At 33.8% G+C, this 17418-nt stretch overlaps 1 protein-coding gene across 1 annotated transcript; it reads left to right on the forward strand.

Annotated features, from left to right (window-relative positions):
• Positions 1–1119: 1119 nt before the first annotated feature.
• LOC149409713 (pleckstrin homology-like domain family B member 1) lies at positions 1120–17213 on the forward strand. Its single transcript, XM_089649702.1, has 4 exons — positions 1120–1288; positions 9216–9315; positions 10762–10849; positions 12823–17213. Exons 1-4 carry the CDS (start codon positions 1243–1245, stop codon positions 13003–13005), a joined length of 417 nt encoding a protein of 138 aa, XP_089505828.1. The 5' UTR covers positions 1120–1242; the 3' UTR covers positions 13006–17213.
• The last annotated feature ends 205 nt before the right edge of the window (positions 17214–17418 follow it).

Below are 17418 nucleotides of genomic sequence, written 5' to 3' on the forward strand. Positions count from 1 at the left end.
AGTTTTTGAGTCAAATTTATTATACAAAATAGGTTTTCAGACTAGTATTTTTAATATTATATTCATTTTGTTTAATTTACTTTACGTTATTCAATTGTCTCTAGCCATTCCTTTCTTTTCAGATTGCAGTTAAAATAATTATCTCACTGAATGGACATTTTGAAAATAATTATTATGGCGTGCAATTCTTGTTCTCTTGGTTTGGTGGATTTCTTGAATGTGGTGAGAAAAGAGGAGGTGTTATTGGAATGGTTAAGAAGCCATAATGTAATCCGTCGGGAAAAAAAATGCGAAAAATGTGGAAGCATGTGCAATTTTGCAAATCTTATGTACAGGTGTAGAAAAACAAAACAAGTGAGTGGCAGTCACAAACGTAAAACCAGGTGCAATTTCTCAGTTTCGGCCAGAAAAGACACAATTTTCTCCAGATCGAATCTTTCCATAGAAAAAATTTGCAAATTCATTTTATTTTGGGCAATCATGCGGCCACCGAGGACGACATTCATTATGGAAGAACTCGATATGAGTAGTGAGACCGTCGTTAACTGGTCTTCGTATTGCCGGGATGTTTGCACCAATTGGTGCCACAAGATGAAACAAAAAATTGGAGGTGTCGGTATCACAGTGGAGATTGACGAGGCTAAAATTGGCAATAAAAAGCACATTAAAGGACAAAAAATTGACAGAAAGTGGATGCTCGGCGGTTTTGAGCGTCAATCGAAAAAAATGTTTGTCTGTGCAGTGGAAGAACGTTCAAGGGAAACTCTTGTAAAAGTAATTAATGAGTACATATTGCCGGGAACCACCATCATATTGGATTGTTGGAAAGCCTACAACTGCCTCGAACACGAAGGCTTCGTTGATTTAAGCGTCAGTCAGAGTTTACATTTGGATCGGGAGACGGGCGATCACACTCAAGATATCGAGCGATTTTGGAGGGAAGTGAGAGGAAGTGTGCCTAGATTTGGAAGGAGACAGGCACATTATGAGGGATATCTTTGTGAATTTCTCTGGAAGAGATCCCTTCCCAAAAATAAAGATCGCGTCCACGCATTTTTCACAATGGCCGGTAAGATGTACAACCCGTACGGTGAAGATGTCCAACCTTCAATTTCCGACTTCAATGATGACGATGAAACCCAACACCAGTGCACCAGTTCAACTCTCAAGTAATTTTAATTAGAAGTTTGATGATTCTGGTGCCTGGTGTCGACTCTGAAATTATTGTAATTAAAATCCAACATGATACCACTGCCTTGGCTTGTCTATGAAGTGATTCTGATTAAAGGTTTGTTTACATTATATTATTTTACATTTTTTTATTCCGATTGCGTCCTTTATATGACTGGTGCAGTAAAAGAATATTTGTTTCTTATCGCTAATTTTATGTAAACAAAATTACGCATCATTATTTATCTTATCCGCATGAAGCCTTAGACACATAACGCTATATTATGCGCGCATAATTAGGGCGTGGCATATCGTCGCTGCTCTGACTCAACCTCGTATCTACAGTTTTTGCATTTTTAAGATAAAATTATGAACATCTGCGCATTTTTCTTGCGCATTTAATGCACAAACACGTATCTTCCTTAAAAATATTATTTATTAGTTATATTGATAAAACTCAAACTCGTATCTGGTTTGTCGAATGCAGCAAACTCGTATCACAAGATACGAGTTTGCGATCTGTTTTGTCGTGCGAATAGTGTCTGAAGCACTCTGAAGTTAGCGCAGCATTCTCGTATCTACGCGTGACAGGTCGAGTCTTGTAAACATCCACTGTTGATTTTGTGTGTTTATAATAGTTATTTGAAGTTAAACATAGTGAAGGTTTTTTATTAGTGAATATACATTGTATAGAGTAAGTTGTTTTAATTTTAATCATAATATTTAAAGAGCATTCTGTAATAATGACAATATATTATAGCCAGTACTTAACCTCACATATTATCAAAAATTCAATTGCAAATTTGTGAGAACTTGCTTATTTTAATTTAAATATTTACTAAATATAAGTTTAACTTATACATGCAATCAATTTAACCATGAACTTTCCTACAGAAAATGAAACGAAACAATACAAGGAGTACCCGTTAATGCAACTAGCAATGAACAATTCGAGTATACCACATAATCCGGATTCTATTGAGTGCCTTTCCCTAATGAATCAACCATCTTCGTCAAGACAAGCTGATGAACGGGAGTTGATGATGAATAGCGAAATAATTTTGGATAAAGATTTCTGTGAAACTGTTATGGAGCAGGCAGTCGAGTCAAGACAAAATAATCAACATGAGATGATCGAGGGAGGAATTTTAAACGAAGTTACCGGTTTATTTTATTCATCTGCAGAAACAGACAATGTTTCAATAATGAATCAGTCTTCCATTGAAGTTGGTCTAGCATTCCTTGCCGACATTGATGAAAACACAGTAACTTATTACCTGGACGAAGCATCAGGTTTATTTTATTCATCTGCAGAAACAGACAATGTTTCAATAATGAATCAGTCTTCCATTGAAGTTGGTCTAGCATTCCTTGCCGACATTGATGAAAACACAGTAACTTATTACCTGGACGAAGCATCAGGTTTATTTTATTCATCTGCAGAAACAGACAATGTTTCAATAATGAATCAGTCTTCCAGTGAAGTTGGTCTAGCATTCCTTGCCGACATTGATGAAAACACAGTAACTTATTACCTGGACGAAGCATCAGGTTTATTAATTGAAACTCGCAATGAAGTTGAGGTTGAGAAGAGTCGAGCACGAAAAGGTTTAGGAAAACCTGCTGCCTGGAAGCGAAATAAACTAATAAAAGCCAGAGAAATTGGACATGAGTATGAGAGCATTGAAAGGAAAAAGGCAGCCAGAGGAAAACCTCGTAATAAAATAGTCCGTCAAGCTCGTGCTTTAAAACCCAGGTGCGATAGTTTGAAATGCACTCGCAGTAAACATTTAAGGCAGTGTGATGTTATCAGTAACAGTGAAAGGCAGAGTATTTGTAATTCCTTCCGGGAGTTCATGACGTGGCCACAAAGAAAAGCGTATGTGAACGCACTGGTAGAAAAAGTTCCAGTTCAACGAAAAACTAACGAAGTACTATCACGACGGGAAAACACCCTTAAATACTATTTAAAAAATGAAAATGCACGTGTGCCTGTCTGCAAACGGATGTTTTTGTCTACTTTGTCGCTAGGAGAGTGGACTGTTCTTAACTGGGTAAAAAAAAGAAACAGTCATGGTATAATTTCTGAAGTTAAAAGTGTTGAACGCATTAATAAAAAGAAGGCTTCGAAGGTAGAGCATATCAAATACTTTTTAAGTAAGCTGCCAAAACTGCCTTCTCACTATTGCAGAGAGAGCTCTTCGAAGCAATATTTAGAGATGACGTATGCATCAGTTAAAGATGTATACAGACCATTTGAAATGTATTTTTCTGATAATGATAAACCTTCTGAGGAGAAAGGAGGATATAATTTATTCCGGAAACAAGTCGATGCCATGCAACTTGGAATATTTCAGCCACGTAAGGACCAGTGCGACACGTGTTTTTCACATAAATTAGGATTTGTTTCTTCTGAAGCTTTTGCACAACACATTGCAGAAAAGAACTTGGCCAGAGATGAAAAACGAAGGGACAAGGAAATGGCGATTGCCGGACTTCAGAACATGTTTACTGTCGATGTTCAAGCTGTCCAGCTTGTACCATCCTTACCTGCAGGATCTTTATATTTTAAACAGAAACTGGCTTGTCACCAGTTTACAATTTATGATGTTGTAACATCAAATGTCACCTGCTATGTTTGGCATGAAGGAGAAGGAGGAATGGATGCCAAAATATTATCTTCGTGCATACTAGATTACGTTGAGAACCATATTACTAACAAAAATGTACCGATAGTATTTTTTTGTGATGGTTGTGCAGCGCAGAATCGCAATGTTATACTGTCTAATGCTCTTTTACATTATTCCAAAAATTATAATGTCACTATCTTACAAAAATACCTCGTGAGAGGACATACACAAATGGAATGCGATTCTGTACACGCTACCATTGAAACCCGCAAAAAAACAAAGAATTACATGCAACATCCAATTTTGTCCAAATTATTAAGGAATCTAGGATTAATAAGCCGTATCAGGTGAAATATAAGATTATTCCAATATAACCTATTACAAATCTGAAAGACCTGGAGCAAGAGTAGGAGAGCCGCGTGTTGTGGACATACGAGCTATAAAATACAGTCTTGCTGATGGTCTTCAATTGTCATTTAAAGAAGATTGGCAATGTCTCTCGCGTCGTCAAAGCCATGTTCCTGAAGAAGTATTAGTAAAGCCCTTGTTATCGGGGCCAGTACCAATTAAACTGAGAAAATTCAGAGATCTACAATCCCTCAAAGATGTTATACACAGAGATTATCATACATTTTATGATAATTTGGTTCATTCAAATAATTAAGGGTGAACAATTTTAACCCAAGATTTCTTTTGTTGAACAAATTTATTGTTATATTAAAATCTATTTTTTTACTTTTATATTCTTCAAGGTCTTATGTGAAATCTTTTATACCTTATTCACTAATAAATGTTTTTAAAAATATCTAACACTTATATAATTTCAATGCAGCAACCTCGTAAGTAATCACTGAAAGCAAATTATACATTCTGCAAACTCGTATCTCACTAAAATTATGAAAACTAAAATGTGCCACAGTATTTGGTATTTTATTAACTTAATTATTGAGTTTTAAATAAACTAAAGTAATTTAAAAAAAATAAAAAACTTTAAATAAAGTTGAAACGGTGGATAAAGGTAGTTTTTTTTGTCTCCTGTAAAAAACTGTTTTTGTAGATACGAGGTTGAGTCAGAACAGCGACGATATACGTATTATATGTTGGGGTGACACATTACGCTATAATATTACTCGGGAGAGGGGATCAGATCAATTGGGGAATTGCCGCGTAGTATCATTACTTTGGATGTGATCTGTCACTTTGATAGATGACAGCCGCGGCTCTCTGTAAATTGTTCTGACCCGTTCTCCTGCAGTAGGTAGGAGAGGAGATTACATAATTTTCAAGTATAGCCTGGCTAGCAGGTCACAGCGCATATTGTCGCCACGCCCACACTTATAATACATCATCTTTTTAGGTGTGACAGGTCTGTGTGGGATTATATGGTGAGACCCCACCCCCTTTGAAATCTGCTATGATCTAGCCCCTCGTGTAGTATCATTAATACCAACATAAGAAAATGTCATGGACATAAATTATTGTCAATGGCGTCATCCCATACGATGAAAACAAATTTTTTATTTTAAGTAATTGAAAATTAGAATGCAATATTTTCCGTTGTGCTAAATGCAAGTAGTTGCCTATTATAGTAACTAAGGTGAATCAAAAGGTTTTATTTAAAAAAATATTCGTATTAAGGCACTGCACCATGTTGTGTTACATTTGGAATCGGGCCGCTAACAAAATCACTCCTCATGTAGATAGTGATAAGGTTTATTTTAATACTAGCCGCCTGTTTTGATTTATGCCCGAATATTTAAATGTTTTACGATAATTTTCCAAAGAACTTAAAATGCCACAGTATACATTAAAACCATAACCGAAAATGGATTCGTAAGTAAGAGATATTGAATTTTAAAGCAGTTTTTATAGGCCTAATACTTAATTTTTTCCGAGCTTATAAAAAGACTTGATAATGCTCGATTAGTATCAGTATTTAATTAAAATTTTCAAATCAAAAACACACTGTTTGACTACGTAGTGCTTCACCTTAAGCGTGGCCATCGATCCCGACAGTCAACCTTTTTTATTTATTGTATAAACGAAATATGAAGTGAAGAGACAGTTTTCTGACAAATTTCTTAAATAAATAAATTTCGATGGAGTAAAAATGTGGCTCAATCCACATTATAATTAAACACACATAAATGACTTATGTACTGGACACCTATGCCAGTGACATTGACTGTAAAATGCCGGTTTCCTCTCGGGGGTACCTTGGGTAAGGATTTGCAATGAAACACAACTTCGCGAATGTCGTCTGACAACTGACTGGTTGGGCCAGTTGTTTGCGTATTTATTGGGTTAAAATACAGTTTCTACATGTGTTAATGGGGAGCAATTATTCTTATATCAAAACAGAAATATTATAAGGCGTCATAGCGCCGAGAATTAATTACTAAGGTCCCACAGTTTTGTCGTGCGAATAATTCAACCTTGAACTGGCAATATGACACGTGTGCGGTGATTAAAAATCTTATCATCGTGCGAGACAAGCCTTAAAGGAGTCTGCATCGTAAAATGTGTGACATCAGACAAATATTCATTTTCTTGATTATTTAATAATTATTTAGGTACATCCATCTGCTTAACTATCTAAACATCATTAATTAACCCAAACTCAGTTGTTTCTCGAAACAAAGTGTAATTTCCATTATCTGCCTATCCAAATTTAAAAATTATAAAAGTAATGTGTCCATTAACTCTTAGTACAAACGGGAAACTGATAAATTTACATCACATTTGGAATAAATTTTGTGTTTTAACTTTTTGATTTCAGCTTTTGTTTTTGAATAAATCAAGCTAGAACGTGGAATTTATCAATCAATTTTATTTTTATCATTCATTAAGGGATTAGTTTCAGCCAATTGATGTCTTAACTATGCCGCAGCCAAGTGGGGGAGTAGGTAGTACCCAAAATTACTATCTTTCTTATATTAGCTTAATTACTTGACATATCATTTTAGTATTTTACGTATTCCTGCGCAAATACATAAGTTACCATTAATAATTGGGATTTCTATAGTTTAAAAGCCCATAAGACAGAAAAATGCACGAGGTCGTCGGAAGACCGACCCACTTGGTTACAGACATTTTGTTTGGCATCTTGGCATGTCAAGAGTTAAAATGGGTTCTCTATGTGATTGCCATGATTTTCTTTACACTATGTATATATTACAAGAATTTCAACGCCAATGCCGTGAACTAGCTCTTGAGTTTTGGTGTAGCATTTAAATTAATATATTATAGTGAACAAATAATGTACCAGTTCCCATATATTTCTACAATTACTTATCTTGGATAAGATACTTATCACCGTGCATGTGTCGTGTAGCTTTCCCAAGCTTGATTTATTTGCGCAACGTAACCGTGGTACTTAAGTAATTTATTTTCAGCCCTATGACGCATTTAAAAATGTGTTTTCCTCCAGGATCCCATGTATTTCTGTTTAGAGATAAAAATGACTATTCTTATTGACAAGTGTAGACAATTTTTAGCCCAGTCAATAGGAAATGGACTGGCCCAAAAGGTCTGTTATAATAATAGTTAATAATTCGTATAATAGTCCTAGCCAGAGGTTGTATGTGACATCATCATTCTAGTATCTTCAATTATTTTATTCCCTTTTAAAAAAATGCGATTTTAATATGTTTTTAAAGAACAGTGTGAGTGAAAAAAAACATGCTAGTTTTATATGAGCCACAACAAAGCTTCTCTATTAACCAGGGGACTGTTTTTCGTGCACACGTGTGCTCACTATTTACGACCGTGTTTGGCGCTTGCGCACATCTGTGAGCCTTAGTACATCCACGAATAATGGAATTTTAACCCTTCTGCTTCATGTATAAAGGAAAAAAATCAGAATAACTAACTAACCATCGCGCCGTTTCCCCTCATCATACATCGTCTCATACATACTCTTCTATTATTCTGACTCTTGACATAGCCCGACTCGAGTATCTGATTCACTTGATCGTGCCATGTCTTCCTCGGGAGTCCCCGACTTCTACTCCTTTCTTCGCTCATTCGCTCTGCCTGCCCAAACCGTCTAAGCGTCCCTTTCTTAATCTTAATCATTACGCTTACATCCGCCTTGCACTCTTTGCGGATCTCCACATTTCTCAGAATCACTTGCGCTAATATTACTGTAGATTCTACAGTTTATTTCATGAATGTAGCCTCTATGACGGCTTATGAAATAATTTGTTTAAAATGAATTTTAAAATTCGTTTATTTAAAACGGTACCGTTAAAATTAAAATATTTGAGCTTTCAATGTAGGTATAAAGGTCATTATTTCTTTGAAAACACCTTTTGATTATTGATAAAAAAAGGCACTGTGTTACGTAATTGACTTTTGTTGAATTGTTTTTACTGGTGCCATATTACCCACGTTAGTTGTGCCACATTACCCACGTTATTGTGCCATATTACCCACGTTATTGTGCCATATTACCCAGGTTATTGTGCCATATTACCCACGTTATTGTGCCATATTACCCACGTTATTGTGCCATATTACTCATGTTAGTGGTGCCATATTCCCCAGGGATGATATGGCATTTACCCATTTGTTTTCTTCTTGTTTTTATTTTTCTTGTTTCTATTTTTCACTTTGGTGATTAGTTATCTAGTTTTTGTATTAGTTAAAGAGGCGTACTATATTTTACACCAAGAATTTAATATATAATGTTAATATTGGTGGAGCTAACATCGCTGAAAGAAATCGGTGCCACATTCACCAACATTACCTTATTATTTCTTTCCTAGTGAAAACATTTTGTACTATATCGGGTGCGGTCCAATGTATTGCTTCAAATGGATTATAAAAAGGGGGAAAATAAGATAAGACATATTCCATGTCACCACAGCTTTATCAATATCGTTCTATTCAAACAAGATAGCTCTCCCCACCATCGGTAAGTTATTCCCGCAGGCCGAGAGATTAAACAATCTATGGTGACGGAGATAACCAACACGAACATATAAATGAATAGTTTTCGAACCATTACAAATCAGTCTGAAGAAATGTGTGGCAAGGTGCGCACGTTCCTCCTGACTCTTAGTTCATTACCATAATACCACCTGCCAGAATGGAGTCTAAACGGTTTTCTTGGTATGTGAGAAACGATCTTATTAAGGGGCCGCATTTTATGTCTCAAAATATGTAGTGAGTTTTTAAAATTTTATTATGTCTTCTTTTCTTTTGTACAGCTACTTTTATATTAGTGGAATTTAGTTAATTAAGTTTGTTATCCTGGGTTTGAAAAATGCTGGAACCGTGATTCCAGTTCTGAAAAACTTCCTAGTATTTGAAAGCCCTATTCGCTACGCAGTGTTAAATGCTGTCAAATTAAAAAGTTTATTTTTTTTGTTTGATTATGTGTAGTATTAATTGTTTGTTTTATTTTTCCAGGTCACCAAGTGGACCTCTGTCCTCACATCATCATAGACTCTACTTCATGTCGAGGATATCTGCACAAGCTGGGAGCCAAGTTCCACGGCTGGTCCAAACGGTAATTACTTCATGCTACCATAATGATTTTTGCAACATTATCGTCTTTCTTTAAAACAGAGTAACTAACGCTTCCGGCTAATTTATTGGCTTTTGGGAACAACTGATATTTTCTCACAGAAATCGTTTTCCCTCACTGTTGTGAGAAATATGATCTAAATGGTGTTAGAAAGAAAAAACACCATGCTTTATGTTCAAATCTAGATGTTAACTACAGTATAATTAAAATGTGCACCTTTATGAAACCAAAGGCTCCGACTGCAATTTAAAAAATCCTTTTGAGTCTAAGGACGGGTTGTTTCAGAGAATTTGAACAATTCTTCAAATTTCAAAGTACATTTTTAAGTTCTGTTATTATTTCAGTTCTGTCAAGTAACTGGCCTATATGTAATGATATAATAACAAGAGCTTGAATGGGACATTCACAAAACCCGAAAATGAACTTTGATGAATTGTTCAAATTGTATGAAACAACACATCCTTACTGAATTTTTTTATTAATTATTTTTAATTGTTGAAGATAATATTAGCGATTCTCAAACGAAAATTTGAAACAGTAAAACCTAAAAAACCCAGATGGACCTGTATTTTTTTATAATATTAGCGATTCTCAAATGAAAATTTGAAACAGAAAAATCTGAAAAAACCCAGACGTGCATGTATTTTTGTTGAGTTTTCTGTTTCAAATTTTCATTTGAGAATCGCTATTATCTTTAATAATTAGATCTTACAATTTGAGGTTTTACTCATTAAGTTATTCCAAAAAATAATAATTTTTTGTATGAAATTACATAATATGAGATGACATTAACGTTTGTAATACAGTTGTCTAACAGTAATTTTAGTTCCAAAATACGTAGTAAGCCAATTTTTTTTTTTTTTTCTAATGTTTACATTCAAAATTAAATATTTAAAATATAAAGTTTTTTCTAATAATAAAATTTTAAAACATAACGCACATTTAATCACCTATCAAAAACAGTTTTCGAATACATTCAGAAATATTCCATTTATTTTAAGCGGAAATACTCTGACCTTTTGACAGAATTTGTCTGAGGAGCTATCTTACCATCAGGACGTTTCTCCGAAGGGGTAGGCAGAGAGGATGAACTGCCACAAACCTCTCTTTCACTGTCCTTTGAATTTATTTAATCTGATGTCTACTTATGATACAGTGCTCTTAGTAATCTACTGCTCAATAGGAGGTAAACTTTGTTTGTATAGGAAAAAAGTGTTATTTATATTTTTTACTTCTACCATCATGTAGAATCACCTCCCGAAGTTAGCGCACTTTACCCCCAGACATCATCTGTACGTGAAATATGTAGCTTTTTTCAGAATATTCAATATTAAAGTATGAATATGACTTTTTTCAATAGGTCCCTTAACAATAGGTTAGAAAGAGGTTCAACTGTATTTGACTAATCTGTGTTGTTTTGTATTGCAGTTGGTTTGTGTTTGAACGCTCTACCAAAACCCTGATCTACTACTCAGACAAGAATGAAAAGAAACCTAGAGGAGGAGCTTACTTCCAGGTAATTTTCGTATTATTTATTTAGTCTCATTCCGAGGGCTCAAAGACAAACAACGTTATCTACAAATAGCCACGTTGGTGTGTGTATTTGTAGATAAGCTTGTTTGACTTGGCCTAGAACTATTTGTTATATAATATTTGTAGATGTTTGACGCCCTCGACGCGATCGATATCCCAAGGTGTTGACTTGGCTCATAATTTTATTTCACAATTTGACCTTCTAAAATTAATTTGAATATATAATGCTGTAGAAATTCGATCCCTGAGGCGTGTGTGCTAAAACCTTGATGATTGTGCGAGAAATGTGTCGATTCGCAAAGAATACAAGGTTGATGTAAGTGTAATAAGCAAGGTTAAGAAAGGGATGCTTTGATTATTTGGGCATGTAGTAGGACAAATGAACGAAGAAAGCGAGTGTAAGGATGTGATATGGTGCGAATATGAATGGTTGAAGTCGGGGACATCCAAGGAAGATACGGCACAGTCACGTGAACCAAATACTTGAGTTGCGTGTCAAGAGTCATAGCGGAGAATAACAGAAGAGTATGTATGAGAGGAGAGAAGAGTATAATGACCTCTCTGTGTAGAACCGGCGTGATGGTTGGTTAGTTTGTTATAAATTTTTTTTTTGTAGTTTCTTTGAAAATGCATAAATTTTACACAAATTAAAGAATAACTTTGTTTTAAACCACTTTATTACATTTATAGACGTCACAGCATAAATTTTAAATCCCAACTGCCCGTAACCAACAAGACTATAATAGTAATCCCATTTGGGGTATGTAGTTAGGTTAAGGTGAATGGCAATAAAATCTTCGAGGAAAGAATTTGGGAAGATGATATCATTTTTGAATGTATCTATTAGAATTTGATTTTGTTTTCTTGATTGAATGATTGAAGTGGAGTCTTGGAAGTGGAAATTAACCCACTTTCCGACATCCAATCGAGCTGAAACTCGGCAGATAGTCCCGTTGTTGATGACAATTTATTCTATCTACTTTTGTTGGCACTCATGCACACACACATTTTTCTGAAATTGGATGAAATTATATTTAACCCTTTCATCGCTTCTGTTCAGTTTACAATGTTTTCTGTGTATTTCAAATGCATAGATCTTATTTTTTAATTTTCCGGAAAAACAAACACTGTTTTAGAAACTAGACAAAATTATCTTTTCGGTGTATGCATTTGAAATAAAGATTACTATTTCCAAATAATAAAATTTTAATATGTGATAAATGTTGTCAAAAATGCTAACCAAATTTTTACTCTAATCATAGAAAAATTGAGAGAACTCGATATTTCGAAAACACATTTGTTTTGTTTGGGAAATTTGTAAGTAAACTGTACCTTCACCTTTAACTTGTTCATGTAATAAAAAATAAATTTAAAAAAGTTAAACCGATTGTTACGATAGCAGGGCTAAATATGAATTATACATTTTGGCTATTTTTAGAATTTTATTAATGGATTCCTGCATAAATATTTGAGGCAAACTAGAAAGAATTATTATTTCTCTTTCTAATGCCAAAAAATTAAGTATTTCCACATGATAAAAAAACCTTTATAGAAAAAAATATAAAAATACTTTTATATAATATGTACGCCCGGTCATATATGACCGTCAAACGCTGGAGGGTTAATAAGCAAGTATTTAAAGCAGTTAAAATACCAAATAAATGTCGGTACTATCCAATTAGGATCTAGCTTTTAGGTGTTGGCAGTGTTGACTCCAGTCCATGGAGAGAAAGGTTCAACCTCAGTCGAACCACAAAATATATCTGTTTAACTATGTGAAAAATAGAAATGAAAAAATATTGTTTTTTTACGGGTTGATTTTTTAAAAGTTTATTTAAATGATTGTGAGCACTCATTTAATTGAACTAATTAATTAATGAACCTCTAATCTGAAGTTCTTGAAGTGTTTGCGGTTTGATCTTTGAAGTAATATCTAATTGAGTCATTCTTCCGCAGGTAATTGAAGAGGTATACCTTGACCATCTCAACGTATCCAAGTCCCCGGCACCTCTGACCACCTTCGTCATAAAGACTCGCCAGCGCCACTACTATCTCATGGCGCCCTCGGGACAGGCGGCCAGGATCTGGATAGACGTCATATTCACCGGCGCGCAGGGCTACACCGAATACCTACACTGATACTGACACCGCCACCACGCTGATATATGCGCACTTCAATTTTGTTGATTAACTTCGTCTCAATAGAATCATCCTATCTATAGTTAGTTGATTCACAATTGTGAGTGTTTACGCGGCATGTGAGATGTGTTACAGGCAGTTTAATAGAAATTATGACATAAACAGATAGAAGTATGTTATGGGCGTATCCATTTGTCAGAAGTAAGCTCATTTTTGCCTTACTTCCGATGAAAAATTAAATTCATCAAAAAAATTCGAATATCGCATGCTGATAAATAATTTTAATGACCTTTCTGGGCCCTAGGAGTCTGAAAGTCTCACGGTAATTAGCCACGTCATTTTATATTTCAAATCGAAATGGGGAGTTTTCGGTTCATTGGTTTCAATATATCCTTTCTACATTAAATTTGTGAGATACCAGTTTTCATGTTAACGAAATGTATACACATTGTCGTGATTTATTTTTTGGGTTGTTATGCCGTGTTGCGCTTCCTCGTTCTTTAGTTAACATTTCGGACGGCATTACACTGTCCATCATCAGATCAGGTGATCTGAAATGCTGTTCGAAATGTTGGCTAAAGAAGAAGGAAGTGCAACACGGCATAATAACCCAAAAATTAATACCTTTGACTATGAAATATATACGCAGATAAATGATCGATTTAACCTTTTGGCTGTTACATAACAAACTCAGATTTTTTAAGATATTATGAAGTACAATACGGAACCAAATTTTCGTTTAACAAGGCTATTGGAAAGTTTATAAAAAAAAATCATGAAAACTCAATTTAAAAGTTACCCCACGTTACAGTTGTCGTGGTGTCATTCACTACCCATGGATGTATTCGTATGTGCGCCATCCGTTTAGTGAATTAACTCCTTTAAAAATCGTACATTCTTTATTATCCATATTTCTTATGAAATACAACTTTATTTAAGAGATTTTTTGGTAGAGGTCAGCATTGTGATAAATATTCTCACAAGCGGTCAAATTTTGTATGACAGAGTTCAGAGGCGGCCAAAGTTGACACGTCGTTGGTATATTTGTATGACAGAGTATCAATGCTGATTTCTTGCCGTAACAACTGTTGTAAGGATTGAGTTCATGAAAATGCAGATTATATTTCTTCTATTGCGAATGAATTAACTGTTTCAAAATGAACAATAACAATTTGTTTAAATACTAAAATAATATTAATAATAATTCACACAATGAAATCGAAAACAAAAGCAAAGAAGTATCACAGAAAAATCTCATATGTGCTTTCTGAGATCTGCACATATGAAGCAGTGAGTAGTGCTCCTATTGGTGAATTGTTTTACTGTCGAGTCTTGCGCGCTGTTGAAACTTTTGAGAGCCTTGTCCGCCATAGTTTTTATTTGGGAGTTAGCTGCACAACCGCTCAAGCTGGCTGCAAGCCGCCAGTCTACAAGTATTAGTGTTTGTTTTTCACTCCTAACAGCTGCATGTGTCAGGTGCGTGAGGTGGCAGTGTCCCATTAATAGACCCACTGTACTTATGTATCCCTAGGTGAGTTTCTGTTCATATTGAGTAGTTGATTACTTGTGTGTGTATGTACTTTGTTTGGAACCTTGTGGGTATTTTGAGTGTGATAGCCACCTTTCATGTGCAATCCCTAGATACATGAAAAAATTCTCTTGTCGGATGGGAATGCTGCGTTTGTCCAACCGATATTTCAATGAAACGTGCTCCGGAAAATAACATTTGATCCCTTCGGAACAGGCGCATGACACGCCAAACACATGCACAAAATTTGGTATTTCTGCAAGAGAATGAGTCGTTTTTATGACTCCTTCCTCAGCTCTGGGATGATTTGCGTGTTTCTGCTTTTCCTCCCTCCTATAATTCTACGTCACAATAATTGCATTTAACTTCTTTAACAAATATAATTTTTAGTCACAAACAATAATATATGGGCATTATTAAATATTTTTTTACTTTACTCATTTTATAAAGAATAAATCAAACCTCGAAAAGAAGGTTGCGAAGTAACTGGCTATTCAGATGTTGGGGTTTGGCACAGTCGATCGATAAAACCCTTTGTCAATACGATTTTGACTAAATCTGGCATCTTTTAAATTATTCTTCCAAAATTATAACAGTCACAAAATCAGACTTTTTGTCGTCAGAATCAATCGCTGACCGCGCTCGGACATACTGCCCGATGCTGCTTCAGAGTCAGGCAGTATTTTCGAGCGCGGTCAGCGATTGATTCTGACAAGAAAAAGTCTGAATTTGTGACAAATCTGTTCTAATTTTAGAAATGACACAAATATAAGCAAATTGGAGTTCATTTAACCGAAGTTACACGGACAACTCAACTGAAATTAATATTTTTGATAGTTTGTATTCGTTTTTTTACCTCTGATCCTAATTAATTTGTATTACAATCAATATTCACAATTAATTAACCCACAATAAGTAATTTTTATAATTTTATTGCTTTTGTTTACAATGAAGTAAAACAAAATAAAACCATAAATGATTTTTTTAAATTAACATAAAATTTTATAATTCAACATTTTACCATCTCTAAGCCATTTACAATAGTATTTTTATTCGAAAATTACATTTTAAAACACAAATCATGATCATAATTCTTTTAAATTAAATACCATTAGCATCTTTTGTATATCGTGTGTTAGGTGAATGCCACGCCAAACTTTGCAATAATTAATGTTAAATTAATGCTTCACCACCCAAAGATAACATAGGTTAGTTCTTCACAAATTATCATTTATGTTTAAATTAATTATTGTAATAGCAAGATGCATTTAATATTTTTATTGAAATTAATTAAGTTTTATTAATTGTTTTGCGCAAGTGTCTTAGAAATGTTCTTGTTAATTGAAAACATGGATGTGTTACAATTATTGTAATTGAGTTAAAGTTGTAAAATGGTTTGCGACACTCACAAAACATGAAATATGTTGACACAACTGTTTAAATAATACATGTTACATTGTGATCATTTGTTACATTGTGATCGTTTGTTACATTGTGATCATTTGTTACATTGTGATCATTTGTTACATTGTGATCGTTTGTTACATTGTGATCATTTGTTACATTGTGATCGTTTGTTACATTGTGATCGTTTGTTACATTGTGATCATTTCACAAATCTACGTCGTTTCGGTATGATGTGAAAGTTTGTGCTAACATAGAAGTTACCACGGAAAATTTGTATAATTTTTTAAACTATATTTAACATTTTTGTAAAATGCATGCGGACGATCTTGTAAATGTGAAATGTTGTCTTTTACACAGAGTTGTAAAATGCAAGAGAAAGTTTGTGAAAATATGTCATGGTTCACAAAGTTAACAAATTAAGTCCTATTTTATGGTGAGAAAATGTTTTTTTAAATCGTGCCGATCTGTGATTGATTGACAATAATACGACTTGAGAAATAATTATTTATTACTCTGTGAATAAATTCTTGATATTTCTCAAAAACAAATCCATTTTGAGTTTATCAAAATTTCAATCACAATTATTGAAAATCATTTTTTTACTTTATAATAATTTTTGGATAATTTAATAACAAAATAATCAACTTTTTTTTCACATTATCCACACAGAAGGACCCGAGGGAAGTTATTATTTCCTTCAGGTCCCTAGTCATCTCTGGGGATGCTGTGTGGAGGGAAATTAGAAAAGCATTGTAATAATAATATTTACACAGTCTGATTTTTTTATACTACAACAGCTTTTTTTTATTTGAAGGCAGCTAAGTTGTAATACATAAATGAATTTCATATCTTTACCATGAAAAGATACCATAGCCAAATTATGGTATAGTCAAGGATAATTTCTTATGCTTTGTTACATAACAAGAATAACATAACACTTTGTTACATACCAGCAAGATTTTATTTTATTTTTTATGACTTGCGCATTTTTTTAAATTTTAAAATAACCGCTTTTTAAATTATAAAATTTCATATGATTTTAATTAAACTACAAATATTTCAACATTCACAAAAGATGGCCACAAAGGCTCACTTAAATATACCATTAAACTGTTTTATAGTGGATAAAAATACCTAAATAATTTCTCTAAATATTATGAAATAAAACTGAAGACTTAAATTTAATTTCAAGGGTTTTTAATCTCGATCTTTTTAAATTAAGTTAATTTTAGATTATTTCTTTAATTATTATTGTATTACTTTGAAAAATAAATTACGAACCTATTTCTTAATACAGACATTATTTTTTTGAAATTAATTTACAATCAATTTAATGTAATAAATAAAAACACTTATCTACATAAGTTTTTTTTTTTTTAATATGAACTCTCCACCCCCTGGAGTAGCTGAGGTTTCTCTCAATACGTTTCTCATATTTGGGGATGCAATGAGACAAGTTGCAGGAGGGAGGAAACACA

The sequence above is a fragment of the Hesperophylax consimilis genome, chromosome 30, assembly GCF_061612785.1.
Source record: "Hesperophylax consimilis isolate HC1 chromosome 30, BYU_Hcon_1.0, whole genome shotgun sequence".
Taxonomy (NCBI): Eukaryota; Metazoa; Arthropoda; class Insecta; order Trichoptera; family Limnephilidae; genus Hesperophylax; species Hesperophylax consimilis.

What these genes read in the sequence shown, in the direction of transcription:
- LOC149409713 (XM_089649702.1), top strand. Translation starts at nt 1,243, where the DNA reads ATGATACCACTGCCTTGGCTTGTCTATGAAGTGATTCTGATTAAAG. An exon ending in TGAAGTGATTCTGATTAAAG is followed by an intron (nt 1,289 to 9,215) that starts GTTTGTTTACAT and finishes TTATTTTTCCAG; the next exon opens with GTCACCAAGTGGACCTCTGT. An exon ending in TTCCACGGCTGGTCCAAACG is followed by an intron (nt 9,316 to 10,761) that starts GTAATTACTTCA and finishes TTTGTATTGCAG; the next exon opens with TTGGTTTGTGTTTGAACGCT.